The sequence below is a fragment of the Melitaea cinxia genome, chromosome 6 (assembly GCF_905220565.1).
Source record: "Melitaea cinxia chromosome 6, ilMelCinx1.1, whole genome shotgun sequence".
NCBI lineage: Eukaryota > Metazoa > Arthropoda > Insecta > Lepidoptera > Nymphalidae > Melitaea > Melitaea cinxia.
The window spans coordinates 7,526,446-7,549,818 of NC_059399.1; the positions used below are offsets into that span (position 1 = coordinate 7,526,446).

Below are 23,373 nucleotides of genomic sequence, written 5' to 3' on the forward strand. Positions count from 1 at the left end.
CACTAATGGTATCATAAGATGATAGCTTGTCATCTGCTAGATTGAATGATTTGTTGATGACTCTGAAAGGATGGACATTGTTAATTTTCAAAGTTGATAAATCTAAGCTTCATTTCACTACTATGACTAAGGTGAACCATATCTTGATGGTAATCCATATCTTGATGGTAACCTTGTACATGAGACAAAAAAAAAAACTTCGGGACAAAAACAGTGTGGCGTTAGTGTTGGTTTGGTGCCCTCGATTAATTTCCTTCTATTGTTCGCCAACACTTGAAAGTTAGTGGTATTGATATGATCTGAAAAAATTACACTATTTTTTGTGGGCATTCAGGTTAATCTGTTATTACAATTTTTTTCCATGTATCCCTTAAATTTGGATTTTTAGAAAACCTGCCAAATTTTGATATAAAACATTATGGTCGAAGTTCACATTAAGTAATTCTAGTAAAATGTATTAATACTCATAATACGTGTATTGTATTTAATTTAACGAAATTTTATTATATAACTATGTTTATTTAAAAAAAAAGCTACAATATAATATTTTAAATAAATCAAAATCTCAAAAATGTCTGTCTCCTCTTTTGCCTTTGAAGTTTTTATCGATAACCATCTACAAACAAACCGGTAACAACACTATCGCTCGGCGACAGTGACTTCTCGGAAATAGACTCCGATCAGTCGTTCGACCGATCCGCATATTGTATGCGGGCGAGCGGCCTGTGTTGGTAAACAAATCGAGTCAACACGAACGATAATATTTGTAATTTTTAAGTTTAAAAAAGGTTTAAAAGAAGTATACAAGTAATAATGTGATTAAAAAATACTTACGTATGAAAGGTAACGCCATGTTATAGTAAATTTGACGTGGCAGATCTTTTTTTGCAGCAAAAAACAGAACATTTTGGCATTTTTTTGAAGGACGTTGATAATCGCGCAACTAGATTTAGTCTAGTGATCGGTGCGGCTGCAACTAGTTTTATTGTTTGCATAAGGCCATTTGGCCTTATACCTTGACAGAGGAGAACGCCTGTACATGGCTACTCCCCTCCGTGTTGCTCTTTGGTATAGTTATAAATATATTTATCGGTAAATCGTAGTAGCGTTAGGCACAAACATTTCCGTTACCTGATTACCGTAAAAAAATTTAACAGTATAAGAGGTATCGAGAAAATTAACGCTATTTACCGTCATTTTATAATGGTAATTGGTACAGTTAACAAGCCGGTGTATACTGCATTGAATAATATTGCTTAGTTTTGATTTTGAAATATATTCACCTTTGAAGTGAGAATTATGATATTCACAGACAACATAAAAGTTTTAACAAATTGACTTTTACAGTTGAGACTGACGTTTTACAAATGTTTTAAAGGTATAAGTTCGTTAGAAATTTAGAATTCAATCATTAAATCAATCAATAATATAATTATATTTATTGATACCTACATAAAGTTGTATGTTTTAATCTAAGTTATATCTTCTCCGTAATAATATGTATAGAAAATTAATTTATTTATAACACAGTTAATAATGATAAGGAATGTTAGCTACCTAAAATGCAATTTTATTTTAATAGTAACTCTGCAATTGTTAATAATTATACCTAGCTAATGATAATTATAAACAAAACTTCAAAGTGCTAAAAAAGTGATTACGAGTCACGAGAAATAAAGAGAATAATCGCAGAAAAATATATTGAGGCAAAAATCATGGATGATATAGATGAGAGCTATGAACCAATGGATATTGATTTAAGTTCTAATTCTGTAAGTCCTATGGATATTTCATTTATAGAGAAAGATTTAGAATTTTCACCAGCAACTATAAAGTCAGAAAAAGAGGACGATATTTATGAAAAACGTTTAAACTTAAAGCCCATCACCGTTAACAACTTATTAAAAAATTACACACAGAATCGTAACAGATACAAATTTACCACAAATCAAATTGCAAAATTAGTTTTATATATAATGGTGGTGCTTTTTGCTGTTGTTACATATCAAATAGCATATTTTAAATGTAATGAAAGTTTAAACATAGGCTTGTTAAAAAAATCTTTTGCATCAAAGATATATGGCCAAGATATAGCAACTGAAAAATTATTAAAAGCGCTAGATTCTGATGTACCCAACAAAGTTATAACATTGTATGGTGGAACTGGAGTTGGCAAAACATATACAGCCTCATTAATACTTGAAAATATACTACAATATGGTAATACTTACCACTATACAATGCCTGGCTTTTTACAAACATCATCAGATTTTATGTTAGGCTTAATTTACTGTGAATCATCAATCATAGTTATAGATGATCTAAGTAGAAATGACATATTGATGGTTAAAGATCATATTAAAGATTTAATTACAAAGAGTTTAAAATACTCAAAAAAAATTATGATTATTCTACTTTATAACTGTGATACTATGGGAGAACAATTTTTCCGAAAATGTGATAGTCATTTTTTACAAGAGTTGACACAGAGCTTGAAAAATATTGATGCCCATAAGTTTTATATTAAATATGAGCTATTAAATGAAGAAGTTTTGAGAAAGTGTATTAAAAATGAACTTTCTGATAAAATGTTGACTGAGTCTGACATTGCTCATATCATGAAAAATTTTAATGTAACTATCGATGGATGCAAAGGTGTTTATCAGAAAATGAAATATTTAAGCATAGTTTAGTTTCAAGGTATGTAATATATTGAAGAAAATATTAAAATTTGTATTTCAAATAGATTTGTAGTTTTATTTTATAGTATATTATTATTATTAGAAATGTACAATAAAGTAGTTCTGTATGTAGTTAAGCAAATAAGTTATGTTGGATTGTATGGTTTGTAGAAGTTATTGATAATACAGTTTGTATGAAATTAAGAGGTAAGTTTACAAGTTTTCACCTAACAATTATAGAAAAATAAGTATATTTTAGATCAAAAAAACTTTATTTTAGATAATGTTACATGATAATCGGCAATGCAGAGGTTTAAGAAATTATGTCAAATAGAAATATACTGACAAATGTTTAATACACCTACACTTCCACATTTTTTAATTTATCCTACATCAAACATCACCATTTTGATAATAAAGAGGAAATTTTAAACAAATTTAGAGGTGCATTAAAGGATGAAATACTTTGGTTAACCTAGCTATAACAAAACAATCTCAATATAACTAGGCAGGGGTGCGATATTAATTTTAATTCAAACTAAATAGTTACTATTCACTCAATTTAAGTACATCTATATAATTTCAATATAAAGTTATAGGTTTTATAAATATTCTAACACAGAATGCTCCATTAGTACAATACAAATTCTAGCTGAATGGTCAAAAAAAATTTTATTTGAACAAAAAAGCAATTAATTTTCTAATGGAGGAAAGTTTTAATTTTTAGTAGAACTGATCCAGTTTTCATATAATATGTTATATTGCACTGCACCCATATTTATGATTTATACATTTATAATAATTGAAGCACATAGACTGAATGTAATATTCCTAATGTAATAAATTCGAAATAACTCACAAATAAGAAATATCGTACACTTACTTAACATATGAATCTATAAACAATAGTGAACATTTAAATGGTAACTTGTATTACAGATTGTTAAGCAAATATTTTTATAAACTAATTTTCTATTAATTATTTTAACAACTTGGCGAATAGATAAATATGATTATTTCAATTAGTTTAATATTAAAAAGCTCTCCTAAATATTTCAAAGCCAGTAGGTTAGTGCATGCAATCAGGAAAAAGTGCCTTAACAATGAGAGAGAGAGAGCTGTCTTTTTTTAATTTTTAAAGTAGTAAAAATCTGTATATGGACATAATATTCGCTATTGGATAATAATTCAATAATTATTTTGGAACACTGTTGAGGGAAGACAATACCATATTTAATATGTTGATCTTACACAAACTTGGTATTGGTATTGTGATCGTTTTATGATCTATAGTAGGTTCACACTTTTGTGCAATTCTGCTAGGTTAGCTTTAATTTTTTGTTATGATTTTCGTAAATAAATTCTATATTTTCATACTATTTTAACATTAACAGAATTTTTTAAAAATTTCAATACGACATTCAGATAAGAGACTATACTTGGGAACACATTTTTCTTTACTGTAGTAAAAATCAGTAGTTGTAATACATGCTAAATATTAGGTTTGGTTACCATTTCTTACTATTATATTCTCTTTTCTGAATATAGATACATTTTAATTATAATATTAATATTCAAGTTAGTAACAAACAAAATTCTTAACAATGTAATTTGATAATAAATAATTATGATTTATGAAGATATCAATATATGAAGATTATTCCAAAGCAAATTATCAAATTTAACCATTCAGTTAGTTAAATAGACACGGACGAGGTACCAAGAAATATTTTTTTCTTAATGTCGGTAAGTCTATTCTATGAAGTTGTGATGTTTTTATGAAAGAAGATGAGACTCAAAAATTATTACTATTTGCCAATATAGGCAATAAATAAATTAATACATATGTTGTTTTAATTACTTATTTACGAAGTACAAAATATAAGTGATGTTTATTTCGGTAAATTTAAGGTAAAGTCGTGACATATTTCATAACAAAATAAATTAAAAGTTAACAAGTATAAAGACTTAAAAAAGACGTAAAATGTAAAAAAAAATAAAATAGAAAATAATTTTAGATGATACATACTGTTTAACCTATTATGATGTGCAAATCATATCTATTTACACATATGTATTTATTTAGGTATGTATAATTTTCAAAATTAATTAACACATCGATTAAATACTAATATGCGTAACAATAAAGACTAGAATACATTTTATGTTGTACAGTTATTGGCACTAATTTCAGTGATAATGGCACAACTATGTAATTTTTACAGTGGAGATATCACCATAATTACAATGTCATGTAATTTTATATTACAACTCCAATCACTTTCTGAAGTAAGTATACGTTTAAAAATTAGGTTTGCTAACTATGCTACGATTTACAAAAATGTAAAAACATTGGTTAATGTAATATATCTAATTTTATTTCTAGAAAATACTGAATTTTCCCACAGACTTAAATTTAGAACGTTTCTTAAGTGAAACTGTGCAACAATTACTATTAGGTACTCATTACATATACTATCACCCTACAAAGCTCCTCTCGTAAATTTAGAAACAGCACTCCATACCTTGCACAGTTATCACTCTAGAATTGTTATATTATATTATATTGAATTTCAAATGATATGAACAACGAACTTTAATTTTTGCAAACTATAAAAAACTTGTTCGATTATTAAAGCAAAAGTACAGTAAAGTTAACAATATTTTAAATCTAAAATTGACCAAATTGATATAATTTGCTTAAAACATTAGTAAATCAATACTAGTAGACCCTAATTAGTCTATAAATTTGAAATTAAGTTACAAATTATACACATTTTTAGAGTAAACGTATTTAAAATTACAAGGACACAAGATTTAGTGGGATATGTAGTGCCAATAACTGCAGGTACTTCAATCTTACTAACTAGGTATTCAATAACAAATAGAACACCATTTTAAGCACGACAAAACATTTATAGTTAAAAATGTAGAGAGACTTATCGAGAAATGTGCTAATAATTCTAAATCTTGAAAATGTCTGGAGATTTTATATTAGTTACATGATATTGATTAAGATTCATTTTCATCAGATCTGTTAGTTGTTTGAGAGGTTTTTAAATGTAATTTTAACAACGATTGCTTTAAATATTCGTTGACATTCGATTGTGGCCGAGATCATTTTTATTTATCCTCTATATCTAGCATTAAGCATTGGATATTTAGTTTCAGTATCACATTTTAGCCACAAAACATTCATGAAATATGGTAGTACATTTTACTTTGTCGGAAAACGAAATAGATTTTTAATTACTTATATTGATTAATTACCTATAATTAAATAACTTAATTCCTTGAGATTACAAAGAATTACTAGTAAAATTCGTGTAATTTTTAGCAGAATTAGATATTAATATATTTTGTTAGCTGAGGATTTCCATGTAAATGGTCTCTTATTAATCATGAAAAGTTATAATGGTTTTAATGACATCACCATTAAACAAATTTTGCTTTTTGAGACCAAGGTCCACTGGCTTTGTAAAGCCTGTAGAAGGGACTAGTTAGGAGCGATGGAAGTGAACTGCAGTCCACTTGTTGTAGCGCTTATGCCATATACGAGTTTCTTGAGTCTGGTTTGTAGATCGCCGCCCTTCAGCGTCTACACTCTGCGTTACACACACGTAAGCTATAACAGCTACATCATCTCCTAGTAAATGTACTCTAGGATTTAAAATTGTAGTATTTGTTTTTACGTGCGTAGGAGTATTATCGATGAAGAATTTATGAAACTCTACGCCTTCTATAAGATTTCCTAGGGCATCAGGATCAAATGCTGTGACATTAGGGTCACATAATTTAGAATATGTTTCATAGTCTCCGTTATTAATAGCATCAATCAAAACTTCAGTAGCTTTAATTACCTCAGCTCTGCGCAGAGAAGCATTACTATCACCTCGAGCCTTTCCGAATGAGTCTGCTTTGGTAAGACTTTCTTCATCGTGCTCTTTCGAAATGACTGTACAAGCTCTGTCAACACCCTTTTTATCTTTGTCCAAATCATCATCTTCTAATGTAGTACTACTATCAGTTGATTCTTTCACTTGTGAACCATCACCTTTCTTATTGACCATAGATTTACCTGAAAAGTTGCGAGTGGCAAGCATTGTGGTTAAAATTGCGCCTTTCAACTTACGACGAGCGTTGAATTTCTTCAAGCAGTCCACTGTTTCCTGTCTATGCATAACCGATGCAACACGCTCACGATGACAAATCCAAGGGTGCTTCAAAGCTTCGGAAGCAGTTATTCTCTTACTGGGATTGACCGTCAACATCTGGTTAATTAAACTTTTAGCTTCCGGTGTTACAGTATCCCATTCGGGAGATGGATAATCGTAAGCACCTGCTTTAATTTGTCCATATAATCGATGCTGATCCTCATCCCAGAAAGGTGGGTACCCCACTAACAAAATATACAATATAACACCACATGCCCATATATCAACTGGTTTGCCATAAGGTTCTTTTTTTAATACTTCTGGTGATAAATAACCAGGGGTACCGGCAAATCCAAACCATGCTTGTTGATCACCTTGGACTTCAATAGCCAACCCGAAATCAGCTAATTTCACAGCAGCCCCTTTAGCTTTGCTTGCGAGTAACAAGTTTTCGGGTTTCAGGTCTCTGTGAACGACTCCATTGTGGTGACAATGATGTACTGATTCCAAAATTTGTTGGATACAGTGAGATGCATCTGCTTCAGAATAAAATTCTCGTGCCACTATGTCCTCAAATAATTCACCACCAGTCACTAAGTCAAATACGAGGTAGTGAAAATGTTCTTCTTGAATAGAGTCGTGTAATCTAACAATGTTAGGATGTTGTAATTTTCGGCAAATGCGAGCTTCCCTTTCTAGTTTTTGAAAATCTCTAGCTGAGAGTTTTTTAGTATTGATTATTTTGGCAGCGAACTCATATCCAGTCGATTTTTGAACAGCGCGTCTTACTATTGAAAATGCTCCTTTGCCTAATTCTTCTTTCAAATCGTAGTTATCCGAAAAACGAGTGCTAACACTTTCACGATTTGGATTCGCCATGTTTTAGTAAAATGTTAACTTTACCTGACTAAAAGTTGAGTTTAACTTGTTTTTCAATCTTGAGCGCGATATTGTTCCGTACTTAAATACTATCAATCTGAAACAAGATAAAATTGAAATTAATAAAAAAACACCATTTAAGAAATGATACTATTTTAATAAAAAAATATGCGTAAATTTTTTTTTCAATTATGAGAGTAATTTTATGTTAATTTTATAAAGTTGACATATCATGATATTTTAAATTGGGAACCATATTATTCCTATAAAAAAAAATGTATTTTTAATCTATACTCAAAAAAAAAATCAGCACGAAAAAATATCTTTAATTTTAATTTGGTTTACTATTTTAGTCGACCAAGCTAATATGAAATTTGCAAGCTGAATATAAAACACGTAGATGCCTAGACTAAAGTTATCATGATCACAAACATAGACTTCTAATATTAACACAACGGTACCGGGATGACATTTCGTTAGCGCAAAATAATCGATATACCATTGTCTCAACATATTCACAATATCTGGAAGACTTCAAACTATTTTTCTGAATTTAATAAATTATACAGAAAGTATTAAGACACTATTAAAAAATATCCATATTATTTTTCATTAATAACACTTAACTATATCGTAATAAGATGATCAGTGTTCAATTTTCGATGATATTCTTAGCAGTTGTAACTCGTATAGACTGCTCGGAATGTATTTTTAATGACGAAATTTGTGTCAAGCAAATTAAAGAAGACTACTGCCGTTACACTATTACGAGAATCGAAAATGTATTTACCTATTATGTGCCCATTTTACACAGTATTTGCAAGACGAAGACCGAAAGTTAAGGGCCTGGCCCTACACCACACTCCTGCTCGGGACACGAGCTTCGGGGTCAAACTCATAGACATTTGTGTGTTGCTACAGTGGTGTTACTCGATAAATGCATGGTATGTGTTTCTTTTTAAAATACATTTAATATAGTTAACTCATCGGTTTTTAACTACATGAAACATAAAAACTTCAAACGACTACGAAAGTCAGTCGTGTAATCACAAAAAAAGCCAGTTGGTACGCTTATTTGCTAAAATTTTTTCAAGTGATAACACCGCGTAGCAAACAAAATCGATAGACTAGCGCAGCGCTAAACCAAAGACAATAGTCTACAGTGTTTTAAAACGACGCCATCTATCATTGTGACACGAAGATACGAATAACTAAAAATACACAAGTACATAGTGTTACACAAATAAAAGTTTTGTCTCTTAAACATTATACAAAGTAGTAAAAATTTGAATAATTTGTACAAAACACAATAAATAATTACGCATTTTGTTCTATTCAGAGCACGTTAATAGCGATCATGAAAATATGTTTATTTCATTTAAAATAATTATTCATTTTCCGCGCTATTAATAATTTAAATTGTCATTATTAAATTGAAATTATTTTGCAAATGGTATTGTATAATATAATTACATTACATTACACAACTAGCTTTTCCCGCGAATTCGTCCACGTGGAATTCAACAAAATAATTATTGCTTAGTTCGCATTTATAAAATAATAAAAAAATCTAAATTAAAAGTAGCCTTAGTTACTTCTTATCACATCAGCTATCTGCCAATGAAAGTCTTATCTTCAAAGAAGCAGTCCAAAAGTTTCAAACGGTTAAACCAACTCGAAGGCAATCCAGGGCGTTTGTCGACAAATACAAAGTAACTTTCTTAGAAATTATATAAAACCTAGCTATTTAGTTTATGTTATACTTACAATATAATCATATTATTATTATAAGTTTTATTATTTCCCTTTTTATCATTTCATGACTGACGGACACATATTTTTACGCTGGAAGAAAAAACGTTTAAAAAAATTATTCTATGTGTTGGTACTCTTTTTAGTCTTTACTCTTTTTACTTACTAGCTGTGCCCGCGGCTTCGCCCGCGTTGAAATTAGTGTGTCACAAAGTTTTCCTGGCAAACTTCCAGTGAAACTCTCCGGCTTAGCCGTTCCGTAAACCTTCCTCTTGAAGCCCCCTCTCCATTGGTGAAACCGCATGAAAATCCGTTCAGAAGATTTTGAGGGGATCCATCACATATGTACATTTTTGGGGATTTTGTTTTATAATACACTAACTCTATTTAGTATAATTTAATTGGTAATTGCAAATTTAATGTGCAATGGACCAGCTATGCTTGGGGTTTCTCTCAAAGATAGGATTTATAATGAGATTATTCGCGAGAGAACGAAAGTAACCGACATAGCCCACAGAATTAGCAAGTTGAAGTGGCAGTGGGCTGGTAATCTGTGTCGCAGGACCGATGGCCGTTGGAGCAGACGGGTCCTGGAGTGGAAACCGTGTCTTGGCAAACGCAGTGTGGGACGTCCCCCGGCCCGTTGGAACGACGATCTACGTAAAATCGCCGTCGCGAACTTGGAGAGGTCCAGCAGTAGACTGCAATAGGCTGAGCTGAATAGTTATTTTTATAAAACCTCTCTATACACCACATTTTTAGTTTTATTTTCAAGCTGCAGTATAAATAACCTATCAGGCGAATTTATAGCTGCTGTAAATTTTTCATACAAACTATCAAACTTTTTTTTTCGTATCGCAGGGGAACCCATTCACGGGTGATATCCAAGATGTCCGGGTAGACATTCCTAGATCGAATTTCTAGACGCCATGTCTAGCAGCACCGATACAAACTATCAACCCCAATTAAACCTCCTTAGCGGTGGAATATCGCAAAATCCCTTCTTAGCGGACGTCTACTAACTATAATCTACCTCCCTGAAAAATTTCAGTTTTGTCTATCCTGGATGGATGGACCATCCAGCGGTTTTTGAGTTCTCGTGATGAGTGAGTCAGTGACCTTTCTCTTTTCTATATATAGATTACATGCATTATTTGGACACCTCCTCACCATCTATAGAGCATACATTTTAAATTTCAAGTCTCTTTCTTCAAAAACATAGGACTTTCATACAAACTTCCAACCCCCATTTTACCCCCTTAGGGGTCGAGTTTCGTAAAATTCTTAGCGGATGCCTACGTCTTATAAGGAGCCTACCTACCAAATCTCATGTTTGTAGGTGTTATAGTTTCAGAGATTTCGTGATGAGTATGTCAACCTACCATCTCCCGTTTTAACCCCAAAAGGGAGTTGATTTCTAAAGATACATTATTTGGACACCTTTTCACCATCTATAGAGCTTACATTTTAAATTTCAAGTCTCTTACTTCAAAAACAGAGGACTTTCATACAAACTTCCAACCCCCGTTTTACCCCTTTAGGGGTCGAGTTTCGTAAAATCCGTTCTTAGCGGATGCCTACGTCTTATAAGGAGCCTACCTGCCAAATTTCAAGTTTGTAGGTGTTATAGTTTCGGAGATTTCGTGATGAGTGACCTTTCGCTTTTATATATATTATAGACTAGCTGTGCCCGCGGCTTCGCCCGCGTTGAAAACAGTTTGATACAAAGTTTTCCCGACAAACTTCCAATGAAGCTCTCATCAAAAGCGGCTTAGCCGTTCCGTAGACCTTCCTCTTGAAGCCCTCTCTCCATTGGTAAAACCGCATGAAAATCCGTTCAGTAGATTTTGAGGGAATCGATCACATACGCTTTTGGGGACTTTGTTTTATAATACACTAACGTTGCCCGCGACTATTAAGATGCTTAACGAAAATTATTTTTTTATTTCAGTCACTTGAAATGCTTATCACTCTGAGTAACTTTTTCAAAGGCACAATTAAGTATAATTTAATAGTTATTTTCATAAAACCTCTCTATACACCACATTTTTAGTTTTATTTTCAGGCTGCAGTATAAATAACCTATCAGGCGAACTTATAGCTGCTGTATATGTTTCATACAAACTATCAACCCCTATTAAACCCCCTTAGCGGTGGAATATCGCAAAATCCATTCTTAGCGGACGTCTACTAACTATAATTTACCTCTGCCAAATTTCACCTTTGTCTATCTTGGGTGGATGGACCATCCGGTCAGTGATCTTTCTCTTTTATATATATAGATTACGATGTATTATTTGGACACTTCCTTACATTCATAGAGCATACATTTTAAATTTCAAGTCTCTTACCTTAATAACATAGGACTTTCATACAAATTTCCAACCCCCGTTTTATCCCATTAAGGGTCGAGTTTCCTGAACCTATCTGCAAAATTTCAAATTTGTAGCTGTTATAGTTTCGGAGATTTCGTGATGAGTGAGTCAACCTACCATACCCCGTTTTAACCCCAAAAGGGAGTTGATTTCTAAAGATACATTATTTGAACATCTTCTCACCATCTATAAAGCATACATTTTAAATTTCAAGTCTCTTCCTTCAAAAACATAGGACTTTCATACAAACTTTCAACCCCCGTTTTACCCCCTTAGGGGTCAATTTTCGTAAAATCCATTCTTAACAGTAGTTTACGCCCTATAAGGAGTCTACCTGCTAAATTTCAAGTTTGTGGGTGTTATAGTTTCGGAGATTTCGTGATGAGTGAGTCAACCTACGATCCCCCGTTTTAACCCCAAAAAGGAGTTGATTTCTAAAGATACATTATTTAGACACCTTCGCACCATCTATAAAGCATATATTTTAAATTTCAAGTCTCTTCCTTCAAAAACATAGGACTTTCATACAAACTTTCAACCCCCGTTTTATCCCTTTAGGGGTCGAGTTTCATAAAATCCGTTCTTAGCAAATGTTTACGCCTTTTAAAGAACATACTTGCCAAATTTCAAGTTTAAAGCTGTTATAGTTTCGGAGATTTCGTGATGAGTGAGTCAACCTACCATCCCCCGTTTTAACCCCAAAAGGGAGTTGATTTCTAAAGATACATTATTTGGACACCTTTTCATCATCTATAGAGCATACATTTTAAATTTCAAGTCTCTTACTTCTAAAGCATAGGACTTTCATACAAACTTTCAACCCCCGTTTTACCCCCTTAGGGGTCGATTTTCGTAAAATCCATTCTTAACAGTAGTTTACGCCCTATAAGGAGTCTACCTGCTAAATTTCAAGTTTGCAGGTGTTATAGTTTCGGAGATTTCGTGATGAGTGAGTCAACCTACGATCCCCCGTTTTAACCTCAAAAAGGATTTGATTTCTAAAGATACATTATTTGGACGTCTTTTCACCATCTATAGAGCTTACATTTTAAATTTCAAGTCTCTTACTTCAAAAACATAGGACTTTCATACAAACTTCCAACCCCCGTTTTACCCCCTTAGGGGTCGAGTTTCGTAAAATCCGTTCTTAGCAGATGCCTACGTCTTATATGGAGCCTACCTGCCAAATTTCAAGTTTGTAGGTGTTATAGTTTCGGAGATTTCGTGATGAGTGAGTGACCTTTCGCTTTTATATATATTATATTATAGATTATAGACTAGCTGTGCCCGCGACTTCGTCCGCGTGGATTTTATCAAAATAGATATTGGTTAGTTCGCAGTTTAAAAAAAAACTAAAATACAAGTAGCCTAAGTTGCTCCTTATTACCTCAGCTGCCTGTGAAAGTCCCGTCAAAATCGGTGCAGTCGTTTCATAAATTAGCCGGAACAAACAGACAGATAGAAAGAGAAAAATTCTAAAAAATTTTGTTTTGGTATAAAAGGTAGTAAAAGGCGGTTATTTTATTATTACAAACAGACAATCCAATTTTATTTATTTGTATATAGATATATAGTTGCTGTATTAACATATTCTGTACAAATTTCCACTTAATACGTTTACCTTTCTACTTAATACGTTTTCAAAAGATACAGTCATGCTAGAAACAATGGACACATGAATACCAGAATCTTACCAAGAGGGGTCCCGTTTAAATATTTTCGGTACAATACTAAGAAAAAAAGGTTTTTATCGAATTTTTAACCCGCTCCAAAAAAGAAGATGGATCTTAATGCGACTATTTTTTATCTATTTATGTTGTTATCTCAGAAGTTTTTAGTGGGTAGACTGATTCTCTTCTTAATCGAAACGTGGTCCTTTTCATGTGGTTCCATTTAATTTAATCGACGTCTGACGAGTTCTTTTTGAGTTTTGTCTTATAATGCCTATTTACTTGACTATTTTTTCGTCGACCTACGTTGTATTATCTCATAACTTTTTCTGGTTGAACCGACTTTGATAATTCAGATATAATCTCAGGAACTATTGGTTCGAATTGGAAATTATTTTTCTATTGAATAGTTCATTTACTGAGAAAGAGTCTAGGCTGTATAATATAGTCCGTTTTCCCGACTATATTAGTCCGTTTTTCCTCAAAATTAACACGGGTGAAACCGCGGATCACGGCTAGTATAAAATAAATAATACCTCTTAACTTTTTACTGGGTTTGCCGGTTTTGATGATATTTGTTTTAATCAAAAGCAGGTGTTTTTCATGTGATCACATTTAAATTTGTTTGAGATCTGATGACTACTTTTTGAGTCATCTTTGATAATGCGTATTTACTATTTTTTCATCTACTTACGTTGTAACTTGTCGACGTAATTGAAGTCGGTTTTTTTCGTTTACGAGTAAACACAATTACTTATAAACGTTAATTTTATGTGAAAAAAAAACGATTAGAAATACAAAACGTACTAAAGCTTATACCTATTCTAATATTATTTAAAGCATACATAATTATCTTGTTATTAGTTTTCAAAACTGGTAACTATATTTTAAAATACGCTTCAGCCTGTAATATCTCACTGCCGGGCATAGGCCTCTTTCTCCATGTAGGAGAAGAATTAGAGCTTAATCCACCACGCTGCTGCGGGTTGGTGGATGTATTTTAATATATAACCTTACCTTTCTTTACTAAATAAGACTTTTCAAATGTTAATTTTTAAAACACGTTTTCAATAATTTTGAAAGTTTTTTAACTTATTAATTATTAAAATAATTTTGCATTATTTAATTAATTTTGTAAGGGCCTAAGAATTTTTTGAATTATAATATAATAGATAATAACTTCCATATTTTTCTACTTCCGTGAGCTAAATTGATTTTTATTATGTAATAGGAGTAATTTTTAGTATGCGATACGTATTTATCTATACAAATTAATAAAAGTGGAGAGAGGAGTGTTTGTAATATTAAAATAACCGCTTTTTACTGAATGCATATGGATGTTTACACGGTACATATACGAAAATAACATTTTTTAGAATTTTTGTCTGTCTGCCTGTCTGTCTGTTTGATCCGGCTAATCTCTAAAACGGCTGGGCCGATTTTGGCGGGACTTTCACTGAGAACTTTCAGATAACTAATGTAGTAAGGAGTAACTTAGGCTACTTTTATTTTAGACATTTATTTATATTATAACTCTGCGAACTGAACAATAAATTTTTGTTAAATTTCACGCGAACGAAGTCGTGGGCATAGCTAGTATATATATATATAACCAGACTAACGGTTTAGTTCAATAAAGAGGCGCAAGTAAACGGTTAAATCCCCAGTATATTCATAAAAATCAAAACGAGTTCGCATCTTGCGCAAGTGTAGGGGACCAAACAAGGGCTTTCGCAGCGGTCCCTTCCGAAATTCGCCGGTGCACAATGCACCCTTCGTACCATCCCCACGCGAGTTCTCTTATTATTACGCGACTCCTGTTCCTGTCCCCACATTGTTCATATTATTTTTATATTTGGACTCGCTTGACGCGTTTCAAACTGTCTGTTAGTATCCTATTATTTCGTAATTCTAAATTTAGTAAACTTCGTAATATAACATAACTGCCCAGAAAGCAAAGGTGCTGTGTGAAAATTATGCGAAGTTATTCGATTGGATTCCTCGGTTCTGTCACCTAATATTTGCAGCGAAGGGAAGTATTAAGGTTTCGAACGCTGCGGTCGTCTCAAGTTGCTTTTCTCATGACTGGACGTGTTTGTAAAATAATAACTTGAGAGTAATATGTGTGGTAGGAGCCGTCGGATGAACGACGTTCTGCGTGCATCGTCCGCAGGACCGTGCAGTGAACGGGTATATTGATCGCGCACTTGGCTATCCTTATAATGTTCTGTGTAATTGGTGATGGCTTCAATTTGGCGGAAGCTGGGACGCCATGCCGCTTTTTGGCATGAAAATGAGTTTGGTGAGTTAACCTCCTATGTTATGTTGGTCTACTTATATTCATTTTCAAATTCATTCAATAACATTTAATATACTAAAGTCCCTTATTTAAGCTAATACTTTAAATTAAAGTTGCAAAGCAAGCAAGCTATCATTTAGTTTATCAGGGTATTATCAGTTTATAAATATTTTATTGTGTCGTAGTTTTTTTTCAATACCTACTAGTAATTGAACTACCGTACCTTAATAAAATCGCAGGGAAAATTTTAGTATCAATGTCACGAATTTATTGGCTATCTCCCTTAAGGTACAACATGAAACTCAATATATACATAATTAAATCTTTACAGAACGCTAAAAGATTTTAAATTACAGAAATTCATTGATACGTGCAATTGTCTTTTTAAAGATCAGGCGGTAAATATTCAATTTTTTTTTTACTTTAATTAACTTCGAAAGTGTCAAAGTATTTCATATGAACCTCCGTCTTCAAGAAAACTAAGATTTTCTGTTTATGAGTTTGTATCTATTTTCGATAGGTAATGCTATATTTTAATTGAAATAAAGCTCCTATGTGGTTTTTTGGATCGCTAAAATTTTTAATAGCCGTACTTGTTAGGCGCTTTCACACAGTTTGATAATGTTGACGACGTTGGCAAATAAATTAAAAAAAAACACAAAATTTCGCAGCTAAATAAGTTATGCCGACATATAGTCTAAAAACCGAACTAGACCTTAGGGCAAAGGAAATCGTCTAGCGTCAGCATAGGTGTACAAGTTACAACAAATTTATAGTAAATATTCAAATAATTAAACATATACATACATACATACAGAGATACATACATACAGAGATACATACATACATACTCATATACATGCATACGTATATATAAATACATATATACACAATAATATAATATTAATATACCTGTTTATACCTGCCAACCTAGTTGTTATACCAGAAAAACAATAGACAATCCAAAGTTTGCATTTTACAACAGGCTTCATACTGTCGGTAGGTTTTCAATTTATTCCTTAAACTCGTAGGTGCATTTGAAATAAAAATTATTTTTTCAATTTTTTATTATATAGGCTGACCAGTAATTGTTAGTCAACGTTTTCGCATTATTTTTTTAACATACTGAAATAAATATAAAATAATTTTCATCCATTAAGCAAATGGGTGATGTTCGCCTTCAGTTCGGATCTCCTACAAATACGAAAAAACACTTATTAAAACGCGCTAAATAGATAACTGCAGCGCCGCTTTGCTTTTGGTATTTACCATAACCCCTATCTAAGAACCATCCATAATGAATAATAGAAACTTGATTTGACAAATCGGTATGAAGATAAATAGAAATGAAATACTAAAAAATGGCCACACAAAACCCTAGACATTTAACACAATAGAAAATTGTTAAAAAAATCGTTGATAAACGTTAAACGTTATATTAAAAAAAAAAAACTGTTTTTAAATTAGTTAAACTATTTTAATTATATAAGATTATAAGGCAACGCTCTATCGCACACACAAACTGTCATCCTAAAACATCGTATTGCACTACAGTCGCGTTACAATGGAAATCAGGGCTCGATCAGTAATTTCCTAAGTTTTTCGACAGATTTGGTATGCTCTATTATTTTCATTATTCAATAATGGTAACAACATTACCTTTAAATTAAAAATTTAACATAAAAAATTCGCATAATAACCGTCCCACATCTACTTTTATAACGCAATTGTAACATCAGAATAAAACTCCTACTCCGTTCCGTGATCAGTAAAAATAGTGATTAGGAAACAAGGAGTAAAAAATACATTTATAAAATTTATATCGGCGGTTAAATATTCTATTATAAATGTTTATTTTATATGAAAACACCATTTCTAACCAGATTATATACTGAATTTTTGCGTAAGGCCACTCAAACTCAAAACAAAACAGAGAAGTTGTATGTAAGTACCTATTTTGTGTTATATAAAATCGTGTGAAATCCACGTGATCCCTCCGCGCAGGAAAGCTTTGACGTCATCACTGGTAGGAACGTTTTCAACTATCAGATATAAACAGGTACATGTTGTATCATTGTTATTTTTTTCCTAATAAATCGTCAAAAGAGTTTTTGTATATTATTAATTTTGTTATAATAAGGTTATGTATTAAGTATGTATGTATATATGTATGTATGTATTTATGTGTGTATTATGTATAAGTATTAGTGTGTATGTATTAGCATGTAAATTTATCATATAACTGCACCACCTACCCTTCCTTTAATTGGGTTGTCTGGAAGAAATGGCTAAATATCCATAAGTCCGCCCATTGTACTTCACAGTCTGTAAATGTTTTTTTTAATGTGTTTATTATTTAAAATGTAGTTGTGGTGTACAATAAAGTATAAATAAATAAATAAAAGAGTTTTTGCATATTGAAGTAATACAAATTTTGTTAATGAATATGTACAATTAAGACATTACAATTAAACATTTAGGCGTGTGCGAATATTTTAAATTCACAATTATAGTCAAGCTACTTTTAATTTCATGTTTTAAAATACTTAATATACATGTTTTTATATTTTATACTTTAAAATATTATTACTTATCTGACCCGGCAGACGTTGTCTGGCCCTGCATACAGTCAAACCAATGAAGGAGTATATTCGTAGTCGTATTGTTGAAATATTCTTAATTTTTTTCGAAAATTTGGCATTTTTTTATACATGGTTCTAAAATTTTCATTCCACAAAATCCTTCTGTAAAGTTCTAAATAGTAGAAATTTTTAGAAAAAAGTCGGCAAGAGTTGGTTCAGCTGTTGTCGAGTCTAGCTTAGCACCACATTTAACGATTCATTTTTATACACAATAATTCATTTTTATACAAATAAATATACATAAAATAAATAGTATATCAAGATGATACACGTATCATTTAATTTTCAGTTTAATTATTTTAGGCTTTAATGTAATTCAATGCTATTCATGATAATTATTACATTTTGAGGATTCCGTACCCCAAAAGGAAAAACGGAACCCTTATAGGATCACTTTGTTGTCCGTCTGTCTGTCAAGACCCTTTTTCTTAGGAACGCGTAGAAGTATCAAGCTGTCATCATTACAGCCTATACAGTCCACTGCTGGACATAGGCCTCCACAAGTTTACGCCAAAAATAACGTGAACTCATGTGTTTTGCCCATAGTCACCACGCTGGGCAGGCGGGTTGGTGACCGCAGTACTGGCTTTGTCGCACCGAAGACGCTGCTGCCCGTCTTCGGCCTGTGTATTTCAAAGCCAGCAGTTGGATGGTTATCCCGCCATCGGTCGGCTTCTTAAGTTCCAAGGTGGTTGTGGAACCTTGTTATCCCTTAGTCGCCTCTTACGACACCCACGGGAAGAGAGGGGGTGGCTAAATTCTTTAGTGCCGTAGCCACACAGCACATTTCAAACATCAAGCTGTAATTCGTATCAAATACTCAAGTCTACGTGTCCCTTAGAACTGTGAAAAAATCAAACTTATAAGCCAACACAATCGAAAGATATATCCGTTTATGCTGCAAATTTTTCGACACTCACAAGGGAATTAAAACCTACAAGGTACTTCCCGTGAATTCAGAATCCTGAAATTTGGTACAAAGTAACGACTTATAGAACTGATAAAGGAAACATTGCAAAAAGCATAATTTACTTACATCATATAATAATAATAATTTTAATAGTTTTGTTTTTACGGAACCCTCGGTGTGCGAGTCCAACTCGCTCTCAAGACCGGTTTTTTATGCTTAAATGATATAACTAAAAATCTTATAAATGACATTAAACGCGGAGTGTCTACTATACACGGCTTTGTTGAATTAATAATTCTATTTCGGGCTTAGCAAACAACGATAGTAAAGCTAGCATTCATTAATTTGCACTGAAGAGACAATAAGGAAGGTAAAATCTTTAATGATACATACTTACTTGCCTGCTTAGTCCCGTAATAGGTAATCTTAAAGGTCTAATATGACAAGATGAAACGACAAAGAGATACTTAAATGATTAGAATTCCATATATTTGCTCTACAATATACATTTTAGACTCAAAATTACATATTATAACACGTTCGGCTTGCGAACTATGGCCAATTCGAATGCTAATTTTACACGGTAACCAACTACGTCTTTATGAATAACTGTAGTTAGTTGTACTAGGCATAGAATCCTTTAACTAATTTCTTAAGTGATTATTTACAACAGTTTTATTAAATAAGTTTTACTACTTCTACCAAAATCCAAAGTCCAAGCTACCAAATCACTCAATCTACTCTCTTCAGCCTATCGCAGTCCATTACTGGACAAAGGCCTCGCCAAGTTGGCGCAAATTATACGGCTTTTTCGCAACTTTCATCCAGCTGAAAAAATGAATATATAAATTTTAACTCTGACTTTAGTAATACGGATATCGTGTATTCACAATGAATTATAGGATCAATAAGCAGAAGTATTTGTTTAGTCATTAATAAATATAATGTCATGTGATATTATGTCATGGGATACTCATCCCAATTACCTGTCCTGTAGTTGTGGTATGTATAGTATACGGGTATGCGACCCCGGCTTCCCTAGCTGTCCTATCCCTTACCCTCGGGGCAGTAATATCCTACATTTCCTATTCCCCACACTTACTTACCAATCTCCCTTTTCACCCCACCTATCCTTCCCTTTCCCTATTCCTCTCCTCTCCGCCGATCCAACCGCCGCTTCGCTACGTTGAATGTAAGAGGAAGAATTGATGGTAAGGTAGATGAAGTATGTCAGATGATGAATGTACGACGCATAGATATTCTATGCGTGAACGAAACTAAGAGGAAAGGATGTGAAACCACAGTTCATGGTCCCTACACGGCATACTGGTCGGGAGTCCCCAAAACCAGCCGAGGCTGTCAGGGAGTTGGTGTGATTCTTTCCTCTCGAATGGTTGAATGTGTGATGGAGCATGAATGTGTAAGCCCAAGACTCCTCTGGATCAGGCTAAAAGTCGGACTCACTCGCTTGTTTATCCTTGGGGTCTATGCAGCGACAGAGCTGCGCGGAGGTGGGTCATCAAAAGCCCAACAAGAGAGAGGGGAATTTTGGGATAGTATGAGAGATGTCTTGAATAAGTGCGGAGAAAATGAAAGGATCGTGATGTTAGGGGACTTTAATGGGTGGGTTGGAGTAAAGCCTGATGGGTATGAAAGAGTTCTAGCTACGTTTGGAGACGAGAGAGTGAATGACAATGGGAGAAGCCTGTTTGAAGTATGCTTGGAATGGAATCTTTGCGTGGCCAACACAATGTTTGACCACAAAAAGATCCATTTGTATACAAGAGATGAGGGTGAGTCTAGAAGTATGATTGATTTTATAATAGTGGATGAAAAACTGAGGAAGAAAGTGCTAGACACTCGGTTATACCGCGGTGTAGGCCTCGACACAGACCATTTCTTGGTCGTAGCCCGAAGGCATGGCCTCCTTAAACGGTGGCGACACCGAAGGGCCGAGTCTACGAGTGTTTTGGACAGAGTGAAAGTGGAAAACCTACAAGAAAAGAAAAAGAAAGACGAGTATGTAGAGAAACTGAAAGAAAGTTTAAAATAAATAGAAGAGATAGTGTGATTGAAGATTTGTGGGATACATTTAAGAAAGGAGTCGTGAATGTTGCTATTGAGGTATGCGGAGTAGCTAAAAAAAGGAAAGGATGAAAGAACTATAATGTGTGGATGGATAAAGATGTACAAAAGGCTATGCAAGAAAGGAAGAAAGCGTGGTTGGATTGGTTAGTGACAAAAGCTAACCAAAAAGTTCAAAAGGCAACGGATGACGAGATAAAGGAAGCAAGAACGAAGTATAAAAGATTGAAATTAGCGGCGAAAGAAGTTGTGTCTAAAAAGAAAGAAGAACGGAAGGATGATTTTGATAGAAGGCTCACTGAAGATTTCAATCAATTTGTTCCAGTCAAACATCAAGTTTTTCTGGAAATCCATCAAAACTGCCAGATAAAAAACCTCTACCTCGGAACTGAGTACAATCAGGAGTCAAGATGGGAGCATTATAAAAGGAGAAGAATGTGTGTTAAAGAGATGGAAAGAGTATTTTGAAAGTTTGTTCAAAAGAGAGGAAGTGCAGGTACAACATATGGCACCTTCCATGGAAGAGAGTATAAATGGTGATGAAAGTGAGATAAGCATGGATGAAATAGTGAAAGCGTTGAAAAGTATGAGGTTAGGTGAGGCTGTAGGATTACCGTCGAAATGTTGAAGGCTTGACATGGCATAGTGGCTAGCCAGCTGTACTGCCTTTTCAATTTGTGCTGGCGAAATGGGCAAGTACCGGGAGACTGGTGCAAAGCCGTAATCGTCCCATTGTACAAAGGAAAAGGGTCACGGCAGGACTGCATAAATTACCGCGGTATAAGTCTCCTCAGCGTCGTCGGTAAACTGTATGCAAAAGTGTTGATTGAGAGGGTTGTGAATGAAACAGAAGAAAAAGTATGGGATGCACAAGCGGGATTGAGAAAGGGAATGGGATGTACGGATCAGGTCTTTTCATTGCGGTGCAAAGCAGAAAAGTGTTTGGCTAAAAACAAAAAAGTCTATTGCGCGTTCGTGGATTTAGAAAAGGCCTATGATAGAGTGATGAGAAATGAATTGTGGTCAGCATTGTCCATGAATGGTGTGAGCAGTGTCCTCATACGAGCATTGCAATCTTTTTATAGGGATTCTAGTGCTTGTGTGAAGATAAACGGGGCATACACTGAATGGTTTAATATTGAAAAAGGTGTTAGACAGGGATGTGTAGCGTCACTGTGGCTGTATAATCTGTTTATGGACAATTGTTTGACAGATTTAAAAGAGAGTGAAAGTGGGTTAAGAATGAATGAGTTACTCGTCAAATGTCTTCTATATGCTGATGATCAAGTATTACTTGCGTCTTCGGCCGAGGAGTTGCAGGAGATGGTAACTGCTATGAGTGGAGCTTTTGTAAGAAAGGGAATGAAGATGAATGTAAAGAAGACGAAAGTGATGGTGTTTGAAAGAGATGAGGCAGTGACTGACTGCAATATCGTGATTGGAGATGAACAAATTGAACAGGTGAATGAGTTTCGGTATCTGGGTTCAAAGTTTACAAGAGATGGAAAGTGTGACAGTGATATTGAAAGAAGAGTGAATGCAGGAAACAGGGTGAAAGGGGCTTTGCACTCCTTTGTGAGCAGTCGGGGGGTGTCTAACAAGGCTTGTTTGGCTGTGCATGAGGGGGTGTTGGTTCTGACACTCATGTACGGAAGTGGAAGTTGGGTATGGCAGAAGAAACATGAAAGCAGAATAAATGCAGTTGAGACGAGAGCGTTAAGAAGTATGATAGCAGTTAAACTGAGTGACAGGATAAGAAATAGTGAGATAAGGAAACGTTGTGGTCTGAAAAAAGATGTAGTGACAAAAATTGAGAAAGGTGTGCTCAGGTGGTTTGGCCATGTCAAGAGAATGAGTGAAGAACGATTGACGAAAAAAGTGTATAAGGCGAGTGTGAATGGAAGAGTTGGAAGGGGTAGACCTAGG

The 23,373-nt window shown here is 33.5% G+C and overlaps 2 protein-coding genes across 2 annotated transcripts; one reads left to right on the forward strand and one right to left on the reverse strand.

Moving 5' to 3' along the window:
• The first annotated feature begins 1,553 nt into the window (after nt 1–1,553).
• On the forward strand, nt 1,554–2,747 carry LOC123654295. The gene has a single exon (XM_045590209.1). It carries the CDS (start codon nt 1,716–1,718, stop codon nt 2,691–2,693), a length of 978 nt encoding a protein of 325 aa, XP_045446165.1. The 5' UTR covers nt 1,554–1,715; the 3' UTR covers nt 2,694–2,747.
• Nucleotides 2,748–4,529: 1,782 nt separating this feature from the next.
• On the reverse strand, nt 4,530–8,652 carry LOC123654294 (calcium/calmodulin-dependent protein kinase type II alpha chain). The gene is made up of 2 exons (XM_045590208.1): nt 8,505–8,652; nt 4,530–7,811 (listed from the first exon to the last, which is right to left on the reverse strand). Exon 2 carries the CDS (start codon nt 7,712–7,714, stop codon nt 6,182–6,184), a length of 1,533 nt encoding a protein of 510 aa, XP_045446164.1. The 5' UTR covers nt 7,715–7,811; nt 8,505–8,652; the 3' UTR covers nt 4,530–6,181.
• Nucleotides 8,653–23,373: the final 14,721 nt, after the last annotated feature.

Bases quoted from the DNA above. Each gene is read 5' to 3' on its own strand.
- LOC123654294 (XM_045590208.1), bottom strand. From the start codon at position 7,714: ATGGCGAATCCAAATCGTGAAAGTGTTAGCACTCGTTTTTCGGATAAC.
- LOC123654295 (XM_045590209.1), top strand. From the start codon at position 1,716: ATGGATGATATAGATGAGAGCTATGAACCAATGGATATTGATTTAAGT.